The sequence below is a fragment of the Podarcis muralis genome, chromosome 2, assembly GCF_964188315.1.
Source record: "Podarcis muralis chromosome 2, rPodMur119.hap1.1, whole genome shotgun sequence".
NCBI lineage: Eukaryota > Metazoa > Chordata > Lepidosauria > Squamata > Lacertidae > Podarcis > Podarcis muralis.
In genome coordinates this window covers 14548569-14571023 of record NC_135656.1, presented here as the reverse complement: position 1 = coordinate 14571023, position 22455 = coordinate 14548569, and the positions used below count along the sequence as shown (strand labels likewise).

Here is a 22455-nt window from a genome sequence, read left to right as displayed (position 1 = left end):
TCTGATCTAGCCAGATGTTTAGCTGACAATCCATCATGGTCAGTCCATCGTTTGAAAAATAAGACTTTAGAGGTGTCTTGCCCCAAAATGGCAACTAGACATTCTGCTTTGGTGGCTGTAATCTTGGATTAAGAGAGCCTAGTTTATAGATCTGAATTTCTAACACTGGTGATGGCAACTCCCTTGTAGAGGCCACTGGAGTGGCAAACTGTTAGAAACCCTGGGGGCTGCTTCTGCCACTTCCTGCCCTGGAAGGAAGTGTGTTGCGAAGGTCAACATTTGGGTGCCCATTCAGGTAACTGAAACGGACCCTTATTTGTGACCTGTTCTCACTACAGCCGAAGCACCTGCCATTCCATCGGCTTCCTCTGCCCACGTGGTTCTCTGCTCTGCCACAGGGATGTGGCGTGTGCTACCTGGCACTCTTCCTAAACTGGGCAAGGAGGGAGGGCAGCCTGGTTCAGTTCAGTGGGAGAACCTTCTTTTCCAGAGGCCAGCTGAACCAACAGCAGCTTAACAGAGGGATTGTGGTTCTGGCCGGTCCGTAGCCGCAGTTGTCCCAGTACCACTGCAACCAAAGAGGAATTTGTTTCCCGCCAAGGAGAGCTCCTTAACCTTGTCCTTGGAACTCTGCGTATCTCTGCATTCCGTGATCCTTTACTGCCCATTAAAGCAGAAGCTCCTTCACCAAACAGAATCTAACCTTTAAAGGTCTGCGATATGAATGACATTATCAACTTGCCGCAACTTGCTTACTGTCTTGGTTTTCGCCTGGGCCAAAAACTCCTGTTACGTCTCCTCTTCCACAGGGCGGGGGGACATTTGCTGTCAAACCCCCACAGAGCGTACTTTCAGCATGAGGGTGCCTCTTGGGGGTAAAGGCACCCTGATTTATTGTATCTTGTCTGTGCCAGTGCTTAAATTGCTGCCCAGCTTCAGCCTCAAGAGATAAGAACAGCCCTTCAAAAGAAGCACTTTTTTAAGGTCAATGTGAGCAGTGATCAGGCAGAGGTGTGACTCAACAAATAATCCTTTTTTTCTTTTCTTTTTTACAATCTTCCTCTTCATTACGTGCATGAGAGATGCATGGAGCAATAATGTCTCTTAAGCTTTCCCCCTCCTAGAATCAGCCAGCCGTAAATCTTACGAAATAAGTTTTGCAAAACAACAGCATTTCCCTCTCAGTCTTGTAGGTGTGCTGTCCATCGTTAAGAGGGTAGGAAGCGAAAAGAAAAATCCATGTGAACTACCGTATTTTTTGCTCTATAAGACCACAAGACGCACATAGTTTTTGGAGGAGGAAAACAAGAAAAAAAATATTCTGAATCTCAGAAGCCAGAACAGCAAGAGGGATCGCTGCGCAGTGAAAGCTTCTGGGATAGCTGCATAGCCTGCATTCGCTCCATAAGACGCACACACATTTCCCCTTACTTTTTAGGAGGGGGAAAGTGAGTCTTATAGAGGAAAAAATACGGTACTTACTGTTAGTGATGTCTGACTATGAATTATAGTTTCCAAGCCCAGCTCTTTTCTTGATAGGAAGGAAACGGCCTAATATCCGAGGGCACTTAAGTCCACACTGTTGTTATGTTCCACACTTTTGATTGTGGGAATATTGAGAGATCCGGAATCGGGGAAGATTAGGATGAAAGGAAAAGCTGAAGGTCTGGAGATGGACCTGGGAAGTCCCAAGCATTGCTGCATCTCGAAACAACATCAGTCAAGAACTTGAGTCCTGCCTCAGTACCTTGGTGGTCTTGCCTGTTTAAAACCAAAGCTGTGGGCTCTGTGTCCCTCCCACAGCCCTGGCCCAGTAATTCCTGGATTACGGGAGTTGTGCTCCAGCAAGATCTGTAGGGCCACAGTTTCCCCAGCCCTGGTTCAAACCCATTTGGATAACTACCTTTTGTGTTTGGAATAAAAAGTTCTTAAAAGTTCTCCCCGTGCTCCTTTGCTGTCCCTTCACTTCCAGAACATGGCTCCTTTCACAAATGCCTTTTGGCATCTCCATTTTGTCCTCAACTAACAGGAGTGACACCCAAATGGGAAGGCATCTGAGTTTCCCCATTCCCCCTCCTATTTATTTACCGTATTTTTTGCTCTATAAGACTCACTTTTTTCCTCCTAAAAAGTAAGGGGAAATGTGTGTGCGTCTTATGGAGCGAATGCAGGCTGCGCAGCTATCCCAGAAGCCAGAACAGCAAGAGGGATTGCTGCTTTCGCTGCGCAGGCGACCCCTCTTGCTCTTCTGGCTTCTGAGATTCAGAATATATTTTTTCTTGTTTTCCTCCTCCAAAAACTAGGTGCAACTTATGGTCTGGTGCATCTTATAGAGCAAAAAATACAGTATATTTCATCCCCTCTCGCTCTCTCTCCTCACTCATCCATCTGTGGAACGTTCTCCCTCAGGAGGTTGTGAGTTCTCCTTCCTTGGTGGTTTTTAAGCAGAGCTTGGATGGCCATCTGTCATGTATGATTTAGTTGAGATTCCTGCATTGCAGGGGGTTGGACTAGATGACCCCCGGGGTCCCTTCCTAGTCTACAATTCTATGATCCCCATCCAAATGCCTGCACTGGTGAGCCAGCTTCAGGCAGTCCACATGGCCCTCCTCAAGGAAGTAAACAGTGTGAACAAGCATACCCATTCCCTGAAGGAGCATGTGTTTGCTCCTGCATGCTGCTAGGCATGCCTCGTGGGTCCTATATAAGCTGGCTGTTTGGGGGTGGCTTTGCTGGAGGTGGGGCGATGTGATTTTTGCTTTCCTCCTTGCCTTTGAAGCTCATCCTCTGTTGGCACAAGCCAGGATCATCGTCTCAGCTTCAAAGTTAAAAGGATCTTGTGTTGGTTGGTTGCCCAGTTGTGCTGTCGGTTGCATTCTCCGCATTACCAAGGAAACTGTTGCCTAAGGCTTGTGCCCACAGCAGGTTCCCAGCAAATTAGTGCGAGGTGGAAGAATAAGAGTGGAAATGAGCTCACCCAGCTGCATGCCTCCTATTAGGCAAGGAACAATAAACATCGCCCACGCACAACAGTCATGATGCAGACAACAGGAGGGTCTTTCCTATTGTGTCTTTCCACCCAGTGATCACGCACCTGTTGGATATCGGATCAGACGGCTAGGAAATAAATCCTTTAAAAATAATGGTGCCTTTTCAACAAAAATGACCATCGCCATGCACAATGCCCCATAACCAGCTAGATCTACAGACCTTGTTCTTGCTGTTAGCCAGGGGTGTCAGAGACTAGATGTTGCAAAAGAGCGATCCCTGGCAGTTCTCTTTTAAGTTGGATCGTCGGCTGTATGTTGCATCTGCCTCTAGTCGACAGTGGCATCCAGTAAAATGCTGGCGCCGTGCATTTTACAAAGGCAAATGGAGGTGTTTTCATTTAACCCAAAGTGCTGTTAGTGCCCCAAGGAGATGGGTATCTCTAGGAATGGCCAGAGTTTGTGCTTGGCTCTGTTTCCTGCTGATTTGTTTATTAAATTTATATACCGCCCTTCATCCGAAGATCCCAGAATGGTTCACAAGATGAAAATACAGGATCAAATTTCCTACAAATTTCCTTCCTCCCATGAACAAAAGGTGCCCCACAAATGTGTAAAGGCCTCCTTTGGGCAGAGGACTCCTTTGCATGAATGAAATAGGCTGGCATGCCTACATGTATGGGAAACTGAAGAAACTGTTTGCATGAATGGGGGCCAAGATTTTGATGTGAGCAGGGCAGGCCCTATCATTGGGCATAACAAGTCAGCAATCGCTGGGGGCAGCAGCAAGGTGAACCAGGCTCTTGTGTGTCGTGTGACACCCCCAGCAACCCTCCTGCTACCCTCAGATGCTTCACCGATATTGTCAGGATGCAGGATTCAGCTGCTGGTCCTGTTAGCATCCCCCTGGTTTTGGGGACAGGGGGTGGCATATTGTCCCTTGCTTCAGGTAGCAAAAACGTCCTGGGCCAGCTCTGTTTGTAAGGGTGCTCGCCAGCAGCAATCTCTGTTAGGCAGGGCTCCCTTTTCCCCTTCCGCTTTCATAGCAGCCATTTAGCCTCTGACCTCTCCTGCTAACCAGCTACCGGACGTGTCTCTAGACTAGGAACACCCACCCTGCCAGCTGTTGGCTGGCGCCCTTTGAGACTGGTTGGGTGGGAGGTAGGGAGGCCAACAGCAGGTGGAGCTAGAGAGTCAAACAGCAGGTGCAGGCAGGGCTAATGAGAGGCAGAGCTAACAAATTTTGCCCCCATCCTACAAGGGGGCAACACTGAAATTAAAGAGGAAGACGACAACAGGCAATACCACTCGCCTGGGCTGTGCATAAGGCAAGGGGCTGGCTGAGGTTACACTGAGATTGGTGGGGCAGTGCCCCAGTTTCCCTAATGGGCCAGCTGCTCCCTCTCAGAGGACATTATACGACCGACTATCCCATAACTGACAGCCGACTCTCTTCTCTTTTCCCTCTCCCCTTTCCTCCTAGAGATGCCCTGTATCCAAACCCAATATGGGACCTTGCTTCAGAGCGGAGGCCCCTGTGAGCGCTACCCAGCGGACCTCTTGACCCCCGAGCTTGGCAAACCCACCATGGACCTGGTTAACACAGAGATCACTGCCGCCGCCACCTCTCTGCCCAGCTTCAGCACCTTCATGGACAATTACACCGGCGAATTCGACGCTTTCCTCTACCAGATCCCAGCCGCCAACCCCACGGCCGCCTCCTTCAAGCTGGAGGATTTCCAAGTGTACGGCTGCTACCCCGGCTCCTTCAGCAGCCAGCTGGACGAGACGATGTCCTCCAGCGGCTCGGACTATTACGGCAGCCCCTGCTCCGTCCCTTCCCCTTCCACGCCAAGCTACCAGACTTCCCAGGCGCCATCTTGGGAGAACTCCTTTGGGGCCTATTCCCCCACGCACGCCTACGAGGGCATGAGGCCTTGGGCGTCGGCGGCAACGGAGCCTCCCAAAAGTAGTTCCGCCCAGCCCTCCTACTTCTCCTTCGGCCCCTCGGCTCACAGCCCCGGGGTCCCTCCGCAGAGCCCCCTGAAGATGCAGCCGCCCACCCACCAACACTTGGTGGACGGAGACGTCTTCTCTCTTCCACAACCTTCCTCGTCGGTCAGCTTTTCCCCTTTGCCGCTCAGCCAGGCCTCGCCAGTCCTGGACGGCTCCAGCTTAATGGACAGTTCGCTCTCGCCAAGCAAGGCGCGCAGCCCAGGGTCCAACGAGGGGCGCTGTGCCGTGTGCGGAGACAACGCCTCGTGCCAACACTATGGTGTCCGGACCTGCGAAGGCTGCAAGGGGTTTTTCAAGGTAAGAAGAACAACTTTCTGGCTCGCCCTCAAAACTGAGAACATTCTCATGCGCTGGTGGTGGTGTTTTTCAAGCTATATCTATGTTTAATGCACTTAACTCCCCCTCCCCAAAGGATTCTGGGAATTGTAGCTTGCCAAGGGTGCTGGGAATAGCTCTGTGAAAGAGTAAACTATATTTCCCATGATACTTTTTCTTTTAAATAAGGGAGAGTCATGTGCTTTAAATGTATGGGGCGTGTTTCTGTGTGCTGGATGCTGCTAGGCAAGGCATTCCAGTCCTCCATGTGTCTCTAGAGGCAGTGCAAAGCATGCTGGGACTTTTTGGAGGAGGAGAGAGGGAGGAAGCCTCTTCTGTTGACTGCTACAGGGATGAGTCATCGGACCTTTCCCTGGCCTCTCCAAATAAAGGAGGTCTTTGTGAGAGCACTCTGTCCCCTCACAGGGGTAGGTGGCAAGAGCATTTTTGGAAGGTTGGAGATGAGCTTTCTGCAGGCTACGGGACCTTTAGGAAGCCCTCCATCTCTCAGAGGCTGAAACGTTCGCATTTGTTCCATCTAGTAACTTTCCACAATTGTAAACCCACAAAAGTTAGGAATGGAGTTGTTTCCTGGAGTGCAGAATTCCTTTCTGCTGCAAGCAACAGCCTGTACACGTCTCCACAAGTAAATAGACCAGAGCAGGCATGGGTGAGAAGGGGACCTATGGCCCTCCAGAAATTGTGAGACTCCAACTTCGATCGGCCTCAGCCAGCCTGGCTCAATGGTCAAAGGGATGATGGGAGTTGTAGTCCAACAATATCTTGAGGGCCATATGCTACTTGTCCCTGGACTAGGCCCTGGCTCTTAGCTGAAAGTTCAGTGAGATGCTTAAGTAGCCAAGCTCCCGTTGCTCGATCCCTGCTGCTTCCAACCTAGCAGTACGAAAGCACATCAAAGTGCAAGTAGATAAATAGGTACTGCTCCGGCGGGAAGATAAACGGCGTTTCCGTGCGCTGCTCTGGTTCGCCAGAAGCGGCTTAGTCATGCTGGCCACATGACCCGGAAGCTGTATGCCGGCTCCCTCGGCCACTAAAGCGAGATGAGCGCCGCAACCCTAGAGTCGGTCATGACTGGACCTAATGGCCAGCATGACCTTTACCTTTATTGATCTCCTGGCCAAGAAAGACCAACCGTGATTCTGGTTCTGAGAATTCAGCAGGGGAATTCTGAGAACTTCCTCCTCCCTGCAAATCTTCTCTCTGGAGTCAAGTTGATTTAATATATGTATTCTGCTTATAATAGATAATAGAACCATAGATTTGGAAGGGACCCTTAGGAACATCAAGTCTGACCCCCTGCTACGTAGCTGTCCCATACAGGGTTCGAACCTGCAGCCTTGGCGTTATCAGCACCATGCTCTAACAACAAACACTGCGATCGCTAAACAACAAGAACAAATTAATCAAACACAGTAGCGTAACTGTTTCCCAACCTTGGGTCTCCAGCTGTTTTTGCACTACAACTCCCATCATCCCTAGCTAGCAAGACCAGTGGTCAGGAATGATGGGAACTGTAGTCCAAAAGCAGCTGGAGACCCAAAGTTGGGAAACACTGGGATAGACCAAGCAACAACTAATTAATGAAAACAATTTAATTGGATTAACTGTAGTGACTCTGGAGCAAGGGCCTGTGGCCAGGACGAGGCTGATCTGCTAACAGCACAACCCTCCTCCCCATTTCCTAAAGTTCCCACTTCTACTGTAGTTTTGGAAAATTATAAACATATACATTTAGAAGCTTGGAGGTGATAAACTTCAGGACACAAAACCTCAGTGACAGAGGAGTAGGGAGGGAGTTAGTGAGCACAAGCAGATCTTGCAAACCAAACCAAGAGGGCCTTCTGGCGGTTCCCTCACTGCGAGAAGCCAAGTTACAGGGAACCAGGCAGAGGGCCTTCTCGGTAGTGGCACCCGCCCTGTGGAACGCCCTCCCACCAGATGTCAAAGAGAAGACAACTACCAGACTTTTAGAAGACATCTGAAGGCAGCCGTGTTTAGGGAAGCTTTTAATGTTTAACAGACCACTGTATTTTAATATTTTGCTGGAGGCAGGCCAGAGTAGCTGGGGAAACCCGGCCAGATGGGCGGGGTATAAATAATAAATTATTATTATTATTATTATTAACCCTGGCATTTTCTACAAGAGAGGCAGTGCCTGAACACCCTCCTGTAAGTCTAGGTACTTAAAAGCAGCAGATATGTCTGAGGGTATATCTGTACTACAAACCTGTTTTGTTTAGCACCCCACTTGAAGTCTTGTGACTCCTTCCACGGGACCCGTAGCTTTGTGAAGATGCTGCAAAGTCATTTTGTTTGTTTGTTTAACCCTTATATGCCAAAATGGCTTCTCAGTCCTTTTACAACTATGGAATCCGTTACAAAATCTATGCATAATTAAATTACACAGAGCATTGCAGCATCTGTCATTAAAATGTACAATAAATCAAGGCAGTTAAAAAGCATGGTAATCAAAACACAGCTGAAACAATAAGGTCAGACGTTCAAGTTCAGGGAAATGTGTCCCTGAGCAAATGGGTCTGCAGGATCCGTCGGAACGCCAGTACTGATGGGGTCTCTCATATCTCGGTAAGGAGGGTATTCCGCAACGCTGGTGCCACAAGGATAAAGCCCGTCTCCATGTTACCACAAGCTAATAATCATCTGGCCGTGGCAAAACTTAACCGGGTTCCATTTGCTGATCACAATGTCCTTACTGGGCAGTGGAGAGGAAGAAATTCCCTATGAGATTCTTAGCTTGCCAAAGCGACGGAATAGCTGTGATACCAACTTGTTTGTGGGTAGACGTGGCCTCATGCCAATTGTCAAACGGCCAGATCTCCGAATTTGCAAAGCTGTGGGTGGGTGGCTGGGGACATTTTGAATCCTGAAACTTTCTGAGCTAATTCTCTTGGCCAAACTTGAATGGCGGGGATCCATGTTGTCTCTGTCGCTTTGAAGCAGCCATGCGACCCGTTGCTTATAATTCAGGTACTTTACTCCTGTAAAATAGCCGGGAGGAGGAGGTGGCGGCATAGTAAATGCTTGTTTACTTACAAGATTTATATAATTTTTGGCTGGGCGTGCAGCAGACCCAACATTCAGCTGCTTCAAAATGCTCAGATTTCTACCCAGAGTTGTTTGATTTGCATTTTGAACGGCCCCATTTGGGATGTGTGACTTTCTAACTCGTCCCACGACCGAGAGCTTCAATTATTATTATTATTATTATTAATAATAATAATAATAAATTTTATTTATACCCCGCCCTCCCCAGCCAAGGGCGGCCTCAGGGCGGCTAACAAGCAATAATAAAAACAAGTTGAATGAATACAACTTAAAAACAAAATTAAAATACAACATTAAAAGATTGAAACATTAAAATGCAGCCTCATCGCAGGAGGAGAAAGGAAAAGAAAGAGGAGGAGGGAATCAAATTGGCTCCAAGCCAAAGGCCAGGTGGAACAACTCTGTCTTACAGGCCCTGCGGAAAGAAATCAGATCCTGCAGGGCCCTGGTCTCATGAGGCCCTGGTTCCACCAGGCCGGAGCCAGGGTTGACAATGCCCTGGCTCTGGTTGAAGCTAATCTAACTTCCTTAGGGCTCGGGACCACTAGGGTGTTGCTATTAATGGACCTTGAGGCTCTCCGTGGGGCATACCGGGAGAGGCGGTCCCGTAGGTACGAGGGTCCTAGGCCGTGAAGGGCGTTAAAGGTCAAAACCAGCACCTTAAATCTGACCCTGTACTCCACCGGGAGCCAGTGCAGCTGGAAAAGCACTGGGTGAATATGCTCCCATGGCAGAGACCCCGTGAGGAGCCTCGCTGCAGCATTCTGCACCCACTGGAGTTTCTGGGCCAGCTTCAAGGGCAGCCCCGCATAGAGCGAATTACAGTAGTCAAGCCTGGAGGTGACCATCGCATGGATCACTGTGGCCAGGTCGGGACAGGAAAGGTAAGGGATGCGGCTGCTCAGACCTGCCCCCTTTTTAATGCATATTGCATTAAACTGTTCTCCAGTTGCATGAATGCAGAAAGACCCAGATCTTATGCATACCACACAAAGACCTTTCAGACTTTTAGTGGTTGAGGTGAGCCAATCGCAGATCTTGGAGAGAGGGACACTTCGGTTTCTCTGACGTCAGACCTTCTCAGTGCCATTTCCATCTTTCATCACCCCATTTCTGTGGCATTATGGTAACAGTAATAATAATAATAATAATTTTATTATTTATTATTTGTACCCCGCCCATCTGGCTGGGTTTCCCCAGCCACTCTGGGCGGCTTCCACAGAAACCAAAAACACACTAAAATATCACACATTAAAAACTTCCCTTAAGATGACTTCTGAATGTCAGGTAGTTGTTTATCGCTTTGACATCTGGTGGGAGGGCGTTCCACAGGGCGGGCGCCACTACCGAGAAGGCCCTCTGTCTGGTTCCCTGTAACCTCACTTCTCGCAATGAGGGAACGGCCAGAAGGCCCTTGGCGTTGGACCTCAGTGTCTGGGCAGAACAATGGAGGTGGAGACGCTCCTTCAGATATACTGGACCAAGGCCGTTCAGGGCTTTAAAGGTCAACACCAGCACTTTGAATTGTGCTCGGAAATGTACTGGGAGCCAATGTAGATCTTTCAAGATGCGAAAATGTGAAGGCACAGCTGTGTCTGGAAGGTGCGGCCTCCCTCAGGTGGCGTACGATTTCTGTCGTACCCTTGTGAAACTGGAAACGGCAGGGTTGTAGGAACACTGCAATAAATAAACCGGCCTTTTGTCTTTTCTCGACACCGAGCTTGGAGATGGCCCGTGTGTTTTTGCGCATATGCGTGTGATGAGTCCTAAATGTCCCCCCTGCTCTTCTGTCTCCCGCAGCGCACTGTACAGAAGAACGCCAAATACATCTGCTTAGCCAATAAAGACTGCCCTGTGGACAAGCGGAGGAGAAACCGGTGCCAGTTTTGTCGTTTCCAGAAGTGCCTTGCTGTGGGAATGGTCAAAGAAGGTAAGAGACGTCCCTGTTTGTTGAGTTTGATGTGCAGGTTAAAGTGTTAATAAGATCAGGGGTTTAATCGGCTTGTGGCCTGTGTTATTTGCCCAAGGCAAGCACCTTAATGCGTTTGGTCCTTGCAATCACTGGCAGATTTAAATCTCATTTTACAGTCATCAGTGTCCATTGAAGCAGTCAGGAATATCTGCTCTTCAGCCGTGAATTGTCAGAAGGATTAAGGAGTGATTAGGTTCTGCGCTGATGTAATCTGTGCCATATTTTGACTGGGTGCACTAGCTAACAACAGTCTGCTAGTGTCATTGCCTCGCTCTGGCCAGAGAGATCTACATAAAGGGGTTTGGGGCTTTTTAAGTGTGGGGTCAGGAGCAGAATTATTCAGAGCAAAGAGCCAATGAGAGAGGACATGTAAATGACTTAGCATGAGGGGAGGAGAAGCAACTCTTGTCGCAAGCTTCCTTTGACTGTCCAAGACCAGCACTCCAGATGCTGTGGGACTCCAACTCCCATCAGCCCCCAGCCAGCTTGGCCAATGGTCAGAGGTGATGGGAGTTGTAGTTCAGTAGCATCGAGAGAGGTCTCCCACTTAATACAAGTATCGCATTCCGCACTTCTGTTGTGCAGTTGTGAAATACAGTGGTACCTCAGGTTACAAACACCTTGGGTTACAAACACTTTGGGTTACGGACTCCGCTAACCTGAAAATACAGTGGTACCTTGGGTTAAGTACTTAATTCGTTCCGGAGGTCCGTTCTTAACCTGAAACTGTTCTTAACCTGAAGCACCACTTTAGGTAATGGGGCCTCCTGCTGCCGCCACGTCGCCGGAGCCCGATTTCTGTTCTTATCCTGAAGCAAAGTTCTTAACCCAAGGTACTATTTCTGGGTTAGCGGAGTGTGTAACCTGAAGCGTATGTAACCTGAAGCGTATGTAACCCAAGGTACCACTGTAGGGTAGGTACCACTCTCAGGATGAGAACAGAAATCACGCGGCGGTGGGAGGCCCCATTAGCTAAAGTGGTACCTCAGGTTAAGAACGGTTTCAGGTTATGAACAGACCTCCGGAACAAATTAAGTTTGTAACCAGGGTACCACTGTACAGAATACTAGTGTGGCTAAACCCCAACCTGCCATCTTGTGAAACGTACCTAGCATACGGCAACTAGACCAATGCCTGCTCCACTTTGGCCGGTATCCAAATTCCATCCTGCGATTAAAAACCTTCCTAAGCCCCACGGTTAGTCCTGTCGATAGTTCCCGCACGTCTCTGCTCCCAACCTCTCTGAATGTGTGTCTTTTTTTCACTTCCTCCTTCCCTCAGTGGTGCGGACGGACAGCTTGAAAGGCCGGCGTGGTCGTTTGCCCTCCAAACCCAAGCAAACTCAAGACACCTCTCCAGTCAGCCTCATCTCCTCTCTTGTGAGAGCGCACATAGATTCCATACCCAGCGCAACAAAGCTTGATTATTCCAAGGTACTTACTAATCTGCGTTCCTACCGTCTGTGGCACTCGTGGCTGACTTGGGGCGGCGGGGGGGGGGGGGGGGGAGATAGTGTGCCAGGCAGATAAACAAAACACATTTGTACTTTGTTCCTTGTGGGATGCCCCAAATGGTCCCCGTGAAATGCCCGGAAATAATGGTGCCATTTTAAGTGCCTAGGTAGTCTAACATGCCATGGAATGACTTGGAGCAAAAGGCTAGGGAATTCAGCAGGGCAAAGCCCTTCCCAACAGATGCCGCAAGTCCTGTTAGTGGAACATGCCTGAGCTGAAGGAGTGGGGGGGGGGGGTTGTTTTTGGATACACCTTCCAGCCCCAAATCAACTGCCTAGACACTTGAAATGGCTCGTGAGCAGAGAATACACTACACTGGACTAGGACAGCTGGGGTGGGGGGATCACATCTAGCAAACAATGCACCCCTTTGGTTTCAGATAGAATGTGGGTAAAGGTAAAGGGACCCCTGACCATTAGGTCCAGTCATGACCGACTCTGGGGTTGCAGCGCTCATCTCGCTTTACTGGCCGAGGGAGCCGGCGTACAGCTTCCGGGTCGTGTGGCCAGCATGACTAAGCCGCTTCTGGCGAACCAGAGCAACGCATGGAAACGCCGTTTACCTTCCCGCCAGAGCGGTACCTATTTATCTACTTGCACTTTGACGTGCTTTCGAACTGCTAGGTTGGCAGGAGCAGGGACCGAGCAGCGGGAGCTCACCCCGTCGTGGGGATTCGAACCGAAGATTTTCTGATTGGCAAGTCTGTGGTTTAACCCACAGCGCCACCCGCGTCCCTCAGAATGTGGGTAGAGGAGTCTAAAAAGCCCAGGACACAAATTTTCACAACCCTCTGGCTGTTATGGGGGAGTGGCGCTGTGATCTAAACCACCGAGCCTCTTGGGCTTGCCGAATGGAAAGTCGGCGGTTTGAATCCCTGCGACGGAGTGAGCTCCCGTTGCTGTGTCCCCGCTCCTGCCAACCTAGAAATTCAAAAGCACATCAGTGCAAGTAGATAAATAGGTACCGCTGTGGCGGGAAGGTAAATGGTGTTTCTGTGCGCTCTGGTTTCTGTCACAGTGTTCTGCTGCGCCAGAAGCGGTTTAGTCATGCTGGCCACATGACCCGGAAAGCTGCCTGTGGACAAACACCGGCTCCCTTGGCCTGAAAGCCGCAACCCCATAGTTGCCTTTGACTGGACTTAACCGTCCAGGGGTCCTTTACCTTTTACCTTTACCTTACCAGAAGTAATGTATTTAGTGTTAACTCTGGAAGTGTATACTCCGTTCTGACCAAACTAAGCCTACTGGTATATATTTTGCTCTAGGAAGGCCTAGTTTGGTCAGAAAGGAGTTTACACTTTCAGAGTTAACACTAAATACATTGCTTCCGGCAAATGAGCCACCATAGCTGCGGGAGGTCCATGAAAATCTGTGTCCCGGGCTTTTTAGACTCGTCTACCCATGTGCTATCTGAAACCCAAGGGCCGCAATGGTTGCCAGATGTGAATTACATTTCCATTATTTTCAGCCCTCCTATGCCATTATTAGTAATCTCTGGCTTGAGAATGCATTATTTGACCATTCAAATGAGAGTCTTGAGTTCATCAATCTTGATTCCTCTCTATCAGCGCTAGCAAGGAGAATGTCATTGTGCTGGTGGTAGTGTCTACACCCCTGCCCGTCTCTCCACCCCCTCCCAAAATAAAATGAGTAGGTTATCAGGGATAGGGGGGCATGAGCTGGGTTGTGTCTGCTCTTCAACCTTTTTTGCTTGTTTCCTCCCCTCCCCAGTTCCAGGAATCTGTCTCCTACCAGTTTGAGAAGGAGGACTGTGTCGACGTCCAGCAGTTCTACGACCTGTTGACAGGCTCGATGGACGTCATCCGGAAATGGGCGGAGAAGATCCAGGGCTTCCTAGAGCTTCCGAAAGAGGATCAAGACCTGCTTCTGGAATCTGCTTTTTTGGAGCTCTTCATTCTCCGGCTAGCGTACAGGTAAAGGTGCAGCAGCAGAGCTGCCGTACGAAACCCACAGTGATCCACTTAGCCTCTAAATTTGGGGCAAGCTCAGTAGGTCACCTCGTATCAGGTTGCAGGAACGGTGGCAGTACGGCAAAATAAAGCAAACAGATGCAAGAGAAGGGAATCCTCCATATATAGACCCAGGGCCCTTGAATTGAACATTATTGCATTATGGGCCCTCTAAACATCTGATAGGAACGCGGGCGGCGCTGTGGGTTAAACCACAGAGCCTAGGACTTGCCGATCAGAAGGTCGGCGGTTCGAATCCCTGCGACGGGGTGAGCTCCCGCTGCTCGGTCCCTGCTCCTGCCAACCTAGCAGTTTGAAAGCACGAAGTGCAAGTAGATAAATAGGTACCGACCCGGTGGGAAGGTAAATGGCGTTTCCGTGCGCTGCTCTGGTTCGCCAGAAGTGGCTTAGTCATGTTGACCACATGACCCGGAAGCTGTACACCGGCTCCCTCGGCCAGTAAAGCAAGATGAGCGCCGCAACCCCAAAGTCGTCCGCAACTGGACCTAATGGTCAGGGGTCCCTTTACCTTTTTAGACATCTGATAGGGGATGCTGTGAGCAGAGGAAGCCTTTGTTTACAGTCTCTCCTTCCTTACTCTGGAAGGGAAGGGTTTCTGCGTGTCGTGCTGGGATAAGGGAATGGTGGGTGAGAGAAGACCGCAGGTTCTGTTTTTGCCCCAAAGTGGGTGGGTGGGAGAGGCCAGCGGCAGAGGACATGGCTTTCACAGCCAGTTCAGGAGGCTCCTCAGCTCAAGACCTCTGTCTGGAACAAATTCTGTGCCTGCCTGTGACCCTGGGATTCCAAGTTCCAGTGAAGCAGCAGGGTTTGGCAATGACCTCCAACTGCCCAGTCCAAGCCACCATTTCCCGGCAAACACCCATGGCTTGCCCCGCTGCCTCTATACCCTTCCCTCCAGGGACCGACACACACTGTCCAAGTTTCAACTCAAACCGTGCTCTCTCTCTCTCTCTCGCAGGTCCAAGCCAGAAGAAGGCAAACTGATATTCTGCAACGGGGTGGTGCTCCATCGGATGCAGTGTGTCCGAGGCTTTGGAGAGTGGATCGACTCCATCATCGAGTTCTCCCAGAGCCTCCACCGCATGAACATCGATGTGCCCTCCTTCTCCTGCCTCGCGGCGCTTGTCATCATCACCGGTAGGCCCGGCGCCCACATCACTGGGGTGGTTCTCCGGGGTGCACGGGCGAGGCTGCAGAAAGCGCTGGTTGAGAGGCAGGATCGAGGAAGCACCAGATCTCTGGAAGGGAGGTGCTTAAGGCTCCCAATCAGTTTGTGACATCTCTAAGTGCCTTCAGGGAAAGGGATAGATCAGATCTACTTGCTCTGGGAGGGACGCGGGTGGCGCTGTGGGTTAAACCACAGAGCCTAGGACTTGCCGATCAGAAGGTCCAGCGGTTCGAATCCCCGCGACAGGGTGAGCTCCCATTGCTCAGTCCCTGCTCCTGCCAACCTAGCAGTTTGAAAGCACACCAGTGCAAGTAGATAAATAGGTACCGCTGTGGCGGGAAGGTAAACAGTGTTTCCGTGCGCTGCTCTGGTTCGCCAGAAGCGGCTTAGTCATGCTGGCCACATGACCCAGAAGCTGTACGCCGGCTCCCTCGGCCAATAAAGCGAGATGGGCGCCACAACCCCAGAGTTGGTTATGACTGGACCTAATGGTCAGGGGTCCCTTTACCGTTACCTTTACTTGCTCTGGGAGGGAGGGGTCCAGCAATATCTGGAAGGCACCGCCGCTCCAGTCCTGATGGCCCAGCCAAGGCGTGGCTTGGCAAGGGAGGGAGCCTGTCATGGGGGCACCCGGTTGTGCCCCCTTGCGCCCTTTCAGAAATCTGCGCTCAGGGACACAGTCCTCCTGGTCCTTCCTAAGCTACGTCCCAACACCTGAGTAGCATGGAACACCATGAGATACTTATGGGACCTTAGGGAGTCCAACATGTATGACTGCATCAGGGAGAATAATAAATATTATTTATTTATTTATTTATACCCCGCCCTTCCCGGTTCAGAAATCCGGGCTCAGGGTGGCTAACAACAAATTTAAAACACTTAATTGATGCAACAAAAAACAGCCTAAAATACAGTATAAAACGTGAATAGCAATAAATTCAAAAATCAATTTAGGGGGGGAATCCATCCCATAAACATTAGGTGATTACCAGGGCTAGCTGGCTAAATTAGTCCTATTTGGGCCAGCTAGGAGACCAGGGGAGAATTAGCTGTGGGATCCCGGAGCGGGTAATCTTAATAAAAAGGGGAGAGGGAGGGAAGGAAAGATCAGCCTAAGTTCAAATTGAAAGCCAGGCTCTGTCGTACAGGCCCTGCGGAAGGAAGTTAAATCCTGCAGGGCCCTGGTCTCATGGGACAGAGCATTCCACCAGGTCGGAGCCATCACTAAGAAGGCCCTGGCCCTGGTGGAGGATAATCAGACTTCCTTAGGGCCTGGGGCCTCTGGTTATTTAAGGTCCTCTGCAGGGAGGAGAAGTCCTTGGTTCGCTCTCGTGTTTAACAGCTGCTTCCCTATTCTTTTCTTGCTGCTGCCGCCGCCGCCATCTCCACCTTCTCTCCGCCGTCTCCAAACCAGACCGCCATGGGTTAAAAGAGCCAAAGAAGGTTGAAGACCTCCAGAACCGCATTGTCAGCTGCCTTAAAGACCACGTGACTTCCACCACCAACGAGCAGCTCCACCCGAACTGCCTCTCCAAGCTGCTGGGCAAACTCCCCGAACTCCGCACCCTGTGCACTCAAGGGCTCCAGCGCATCTTCTACCTGAAGCTCGAGGACCTGGTCCCCCCGCCGCCCATTGTGGACAAAATATTCATGGACACGCTGCCTTTCTGAGGACTCCGAAAGAAGGAAGGAAGGAAGGAAGTTGCCGTGAATCACTGGTTCTTCCTGTTTGGGGGGGGGGGAGGGTGGCTTTATATATATATATTTGGGGGTGGTGGCTGATGGACAGAAACTGGCAGAGGGGATTTCCTTGCCACCCCATCACCTGGAGGGGAGTTTGCAGGGACATTTTTCTCCCCCAGTGACATTACAGAGGATGTTTAAAATTTTGAAGCCTAGTGGTCGGAAGATGAAGGCCACTAGCGTTATCGTGTCTCCACACCCCCCTTTCTCCTTTCGTCCACCCTTTTCGATCTTGGAGTTTAGTGGGACATTGCTCTCCTTCTCTCTTCCTCCTCTTCCTCTCTCTGACCTTCGGACAACTTTTTTTGGAGTTTGTGTTCTTCTTTTTTTAACCTTGGGGGGGGGAGGGAATATCCCGGTGTGCCTTCTAGGGTTACATGCACAATATCCCTAAATAATGCTGCCTTTCCCATGTAACTTGCCAACGGCTCCACACGTGCAATGCGACGCCTAAATTCCATACAGTTGCACAGATCAGCTTTGTGTAATACATGTGGAATATGTTGGTGTTTTGTGTTTTTTGTCGTTTTTTTTAATAGTCAAAGGCTGGTTAGGGATTTAAAAAAAAGAAAAAGTATTGCCTTCTCTTTACTTTATCCACGTTCCTGGCCCTGGCGAAGAATTCCCTCTCAAGTATGGGAACTGGGTGAGGTTTTTTGTTTTTAGTTTTTCCAACTCCCTTCTGTAAAAGCTGCTTGCAATCTTGAACTCGGTGCAACTTGGGGGGAGTGGCGGTCCAGTTTACGCCGTAAGCAAGCACATATCCCTCAGATAGCTTGTTCTTCCCACCTGCCGCTTCGTCAGGAGCGGCCAAGTTTTGTCGGATGGTGTTTTTGTGTTCTTTTTTGTGTGTGTAAAAGTTGTATATAAGAGGATCGGCACGTTGGCTTTGTAAATACAGATGAATGGATGATTGAATGAATGGCAGAGGAGGGAAAGCGGGGGGGGGGGAGGGCTCTTCTGTATGAGCCGCTGAGAAATGTGCTTCGCCCTAAATTTGCAGGACACCTTCTGCCTTTCTGTGTATATAACTTTGTATTGTAAAGTCTGCCAAACTTTTTTTTTTTTTTGACATTTATATTTGTCTATCCCTCCTTTCCAATTTCCAGTATGTGACTTTTTTCCAATTATTAATATATATTTAATATATTGAATTAAAAAAAAAACCCTGAGTAGATGTACTTCTAATGCGACTTTGTTTCTTTGCTTGATCGCGAGACGTGCGTGCCGGTGTAAACTGAGCTATTTGAAACTGGAGTTTCCTTTTAAAATGAGACAGTCTCTTTCTGGGTTTCCTGTCCTAGCTTACCTTAACTTGAAAGGTTAAAGCAGGAGTCAGGCACTGCCTCCCTATGACATGTGGGCACTTTTGTGTCGCCCTCTTTCCTGGTCAAACAGGTTTTGTGAAACGTAAGCTGCCGCTTTTCACAAAGCGTTAAGACGATTGTCCACTTAGCCCAACAGCTCTGCAGCTTCTCTCTCTCAGAGAAGATGGCCAGGATCGAACCTGGAGACTTAATGTACCGTATTTTTCGCTCTATAGGACGCACTTTTTCCCCTCCAAAAATTAAGGGGGAATGTGTGTGCGTCCTGTGGAGCGAATGCAGGCTCCTTGGCTTCAGCGATAGCAATGCGAAGCCTCCGAAGTGCAGAGGGAGCTCTCCCTCCGCTCTCCTTGGCTTCGCGTTGCTTTCGCTGAAACCTCGAGAGCGAGAGGCGTTGGTGTGCACCGACCCCTCTCGCTCTCCAGGCTTCAGGGATAGCTGTCTGAAGCCTTCGGAGCGCAGCGCAGCATGAGTTAGTGCTGCGCTCCGCAGGCTTCAGGTTCCTTTGCTGAAGCTGGGAGAGCAAGACTCTCGCGCTGCAGGAACTTGCACTGCGCTCCAAAGGCTTCAGGGATAGCTGCCTGAAGCCTCCGGAGCGCAGCAGGAGGTCCCACTGCGCTCCTGAGGCTTCAGGTTCCTTTTGCTGAAGCCGGGAGAGCAAGACTCCTGGCTTCAGCAGAGAGGGAGAGCTGCGCAGCGCCCCTTCAGCCAAGTGGGAGGAGAAATGGAAGGGGCTCCGTTTCTCCTGCCGCTTCGCTGACGGGGCGCTGAGCAGAGAGGGGGAGATTTTTTTTTTCTTGTTCTCCCCCTCTAAAACAAGGTACATCCTATGGTCGGGTGCATCCTATAGAGCGAAAAATACGGTATGTAAACCTATGTGCCCCTATCCCTGAGCTATGACCCCAAAGTCGGTGTACCAGCAGTAAAAATGCCAGGTGCGTTCACTCCCCCAAGCAGGAATCTCTCGCTGTCTTCAGCCTAAGCAGCTGCTCTTAATGAAAATATCAATAGCATTACTTTAAAAAGGGGGTATTCGCTCATTTTGCGCAAATCTGATAAAATGATAGAACTTGCCAACTTTGAGGTGGTTGATATCTCCATCCTTAAGCAAGCAAACTTTGATCACTTTGAGAAGTAACACTGTACACAACCTGATTAAGAGGTTTTGAAAATCATAGAATCGGAGAGTTGGAAGGGACAAGTCATCTTGTCCAATCCCTGGCATCCAAACATCCATGACAGATGGCCTCCCAATCTCTGCTTAAAAGCCCCCACAAGGGGGTCCGTTCCACTGTCAAACAGCTCTTGCTGTCAGAAAGTTCTTCCTGATGTTGAGTCAGAATCTCCTTTCTTGTAACTTGAAGCCATTGGCTCAGATCCTACCCTCCAGAGCAGGAGAAAACAAGCTTCCGCCATCTTCCACGTGGCACCCTTGAGATATTTTGAAGATTGCTATCATGTCTCCTCTCAGTCTCCTCTTTTCCAGGATAAAGATACCCAGCTCCCTCATACTTCTTGGTTTCCAGGCCCTTGATCATCTTGGTTGCCCTCCTCTGCACACGCTCCAGCTTGAAAAGGCAATCAAAAAGCACAGAGGGAATTTATTTCATATTGTTCATGTATCTATCCTGTGAATTGAGACGCAAAGTTCCACTGTCTAATGGGAGCCCTTGGTATGTGACAAGCTTTCTGTCCTGAAGTAGAAACAGTGCTGAAAATGGGAGACAACATTGCGTATACTGTAAGAAGAGAATGGGGCCAGGAGATCTGTGACCTGGAAACTCACTCCTCACGGATAAGTTCTCTTGAAAGAAACATTTGAGAGAAAGGGGGAGAGAGATTCGTGCCCTATTTGGATATGACAGTTTTCTGCATTCCCTGGTTAAATATTGCAGGATGCAACCACAAGCTGCCACAGAAGACAGGCCCCTTATCCACCAGTTTCTCTCTCTCTCTGCATTGCCTCTTTTTCATTCCGGCCAGAGGGCAGTTTCAAACACCACAAGACGACCCCTACAAATTTAATAAATAATAATAATGCCATCAACTGTGTGCAGCTGTGAAGCAACCCATGTGTAGATATTCACCTCAATTACCTCACATGTAAGCAAGCCCTAAAGGATCTTCACTGGCTCCCAGTACGTTTCTGAGCGCAATTCAAAGTGGTGCTGACCTTTAAAGCTCTAAACGGCCTCGGCCCAGTATACCTGAAGGAGCGTCTCCACCACCATCGTTCTGCCAGGACACAGAGGTCCAGCTCCGAGGGTCTTCTGGCGGTTCCCTCACTGCGAGAAGTGAGGTTACAGGAAACCAGGCAGAGGGCCTTCTCGGTAGTGGCGCCTTTATTATGGAATGCCCTCCCGTCAGATGTCAAACAGATAAACAATTATTTCACTTTTAGAAGTTATCTGAAGGCAGCTCTGTATCAGGAGGTTATGAACGTTTGACGTTTTTGATCCTGTTTTTATTTGTGCTGGAAGCCGCCCAGAGTGGCAGATATGCAGAGTATACATAATAAAACTACAGTGGTACCTTGGTTCTCGAATGTAATCCATTCCGGAAGTCCGTTCAACTTCCAAAACATTTGAAAACCAAGGTGCGTCTTCTGATTGTCGCAGGTGCCCTGGAAACAATAGCCGACAACCACACTGAATGTTCAGCTTCCAAAAAACATTGGAAAACCGGAACACACACTTCCAGGTTTTCGTTACAGGTAGGTAGCTGTGTTGGTCTGCCGTAGCCGAAACAAAATAATAAAATTCCTTCCAGTAGCACCTTAGAGACCAACTAAGTTAGTTATTGGTATGAGCTTTTGTGTGCATTCTGAAGAAGTCTGCATGCACACGAAAGCTCATACTAATACTGTAAGTAACATAAAGGTAAAGGGACCCCTGACCATTAGGTCCAGTCGTGGCCGACTCTGGAGTTGCGGCACTCATCTCGCTTTATTGGCCGAGAGAGCCGACATACAGTTTCCGGGTCATGTGGCCAGCATGACTAAGCCGCTTCTGGTGAACCAGAGCAGCGCACGGAAACGCCGTTTACTTTCCCGCTGGAGCAGTACCTATTTATCTACTTGCACTTTGAGGTGCTTTTGAACTGCTAGGTTGGCAGGAGCTGGGACCAAGCAACAGGAGCTCACCCTGTCGCGGGGATTCGAACCGCCAACCTTCTGATGGCAAGTCCTAGGTTCTGTGGTTATTATCCCTTAATAACTAACTTAGTTGGTCTCTAAGGTGCTACTGGAAGGAATTTTTTTATTTTGTTCCAGGTTTTCAGGAACTGAAATGTTCAAGTACCAAGGTGTTCAAGAACCAAGTTTCCACTGTATTATTACTATTATTATTTGGCCATACAATCACTACTGAAGGCTGTTTCTAAGGCAGAATGATTTCTGTGTAGGGATGCCATTGCATTCTCAGAGTAGTTCTGAGGAACCACCCTTCCAAGTGTCTCCTCCAAGCCTGCCCCTCCTATTTCACGGGTGGGGTTCAAGGCCTGGCACTGATGTGGCTTGCCCAGTGTTCCCTGCCAAGCCCCACTCGGCACCACCTGTGGTGCGGATTAAGAAGGGGCTATTTGGGTGGCAGAGATAAGCCTGGCATTTGTCAGCTCAGTGGGGGCTCCCCCACCCCACCTCCCATCAGCCCGTTGATAGCAACAGATCTGACACTGTAGGGTCCCCCTCCCTTTAGGCAAGGCCTGTGTTCCACCAACTGGAATGTTTAGCCTACAAGATGCATCTAAACAGCTGTTCTGGATCACACCAATGGCGAACCCATGCCCAGGACCCAGCCTGCAAAGAGGGATCTGGCTTCAGAAAGCAGTAGCATAACACAGATAATTTTTTTTTAATTCATATTTTTATTGAAAAAATAATAATTATAAAGAAATAACGTGATACAGGGAAAAAATATGGGAGGTGAACAAATATGTATATAAGGAAGAGAGAGAGAAAAACAACATGCAAAAATGCAATGTAATATACTCCCATAAATTCTTAAATACAGTGGTACCTCGGGTTACAGACACTTCAGGTTACAGACTCCGCTAACCCAGAAATAGTACCTTGGTTTAAGAACTTTGCTTCAGGATGAGAACAGAAATTGTGGCGCGGCAGCAGCGGGAGGCCCCATTAGCTAAAGTGGTACCTCAGGTTAAGAACAGTTTCAGGTTAAGAATGGACCTCCAGAACGAATTAAGTTCTTAACCCGAGGTACCACTGTAAATTGATATAGTGTTTCCTAATGCGTATGTAGATGTTAATAGCCTACTACATTCGGCACAAACTCATTCCAAACATTGTCATCTTTATCCAAACAAAGTCTACACCTGTAA

At 49.3% G+C, this 22455-nt stretch overlaps 1 protein-coding gene across 3 annotated transcripts in view; it reads left to right on the top strand.

The window, feature by feature from the left end:
• Nucleotides 1-17980, top strand: part of NR4A1 (nuclear receptor subfamily 4 group A member 1) — a 41777-nt gene extending 23797 nt beyond the window's left edge. For all 3 annotated transcript variants that reach the window (XM_028710465.2, XM_028710472.2, XM_028710483.2), the window contains exons 2-7: nt 4471-5300; nt 10206-10335; nt 11659-11810; nt 13622-13824; nt 14840-15018; nt 16464-17980. In XM_028710465.2, the coding sequence (XP_028566298.2) occupies nt 4471-5300; nt 10206-10335; nt 11659-11810; nt 13622-13824; nt 14840-15018; nt 16464-16720 (1751 nt within the window). In that variant the 3' untranslated portion in view covers nt 16721-17980. The remainder of the gene's footprint in view (nt 1-4470; nt 5301-10205; nt 10336-11658; nt 11811-13621; nt 13825-14839; nt 15019-16463) is intronic.
• The last annotated feature ends 4475 nt before the right edge of the window (nt 17981-22455 follow it).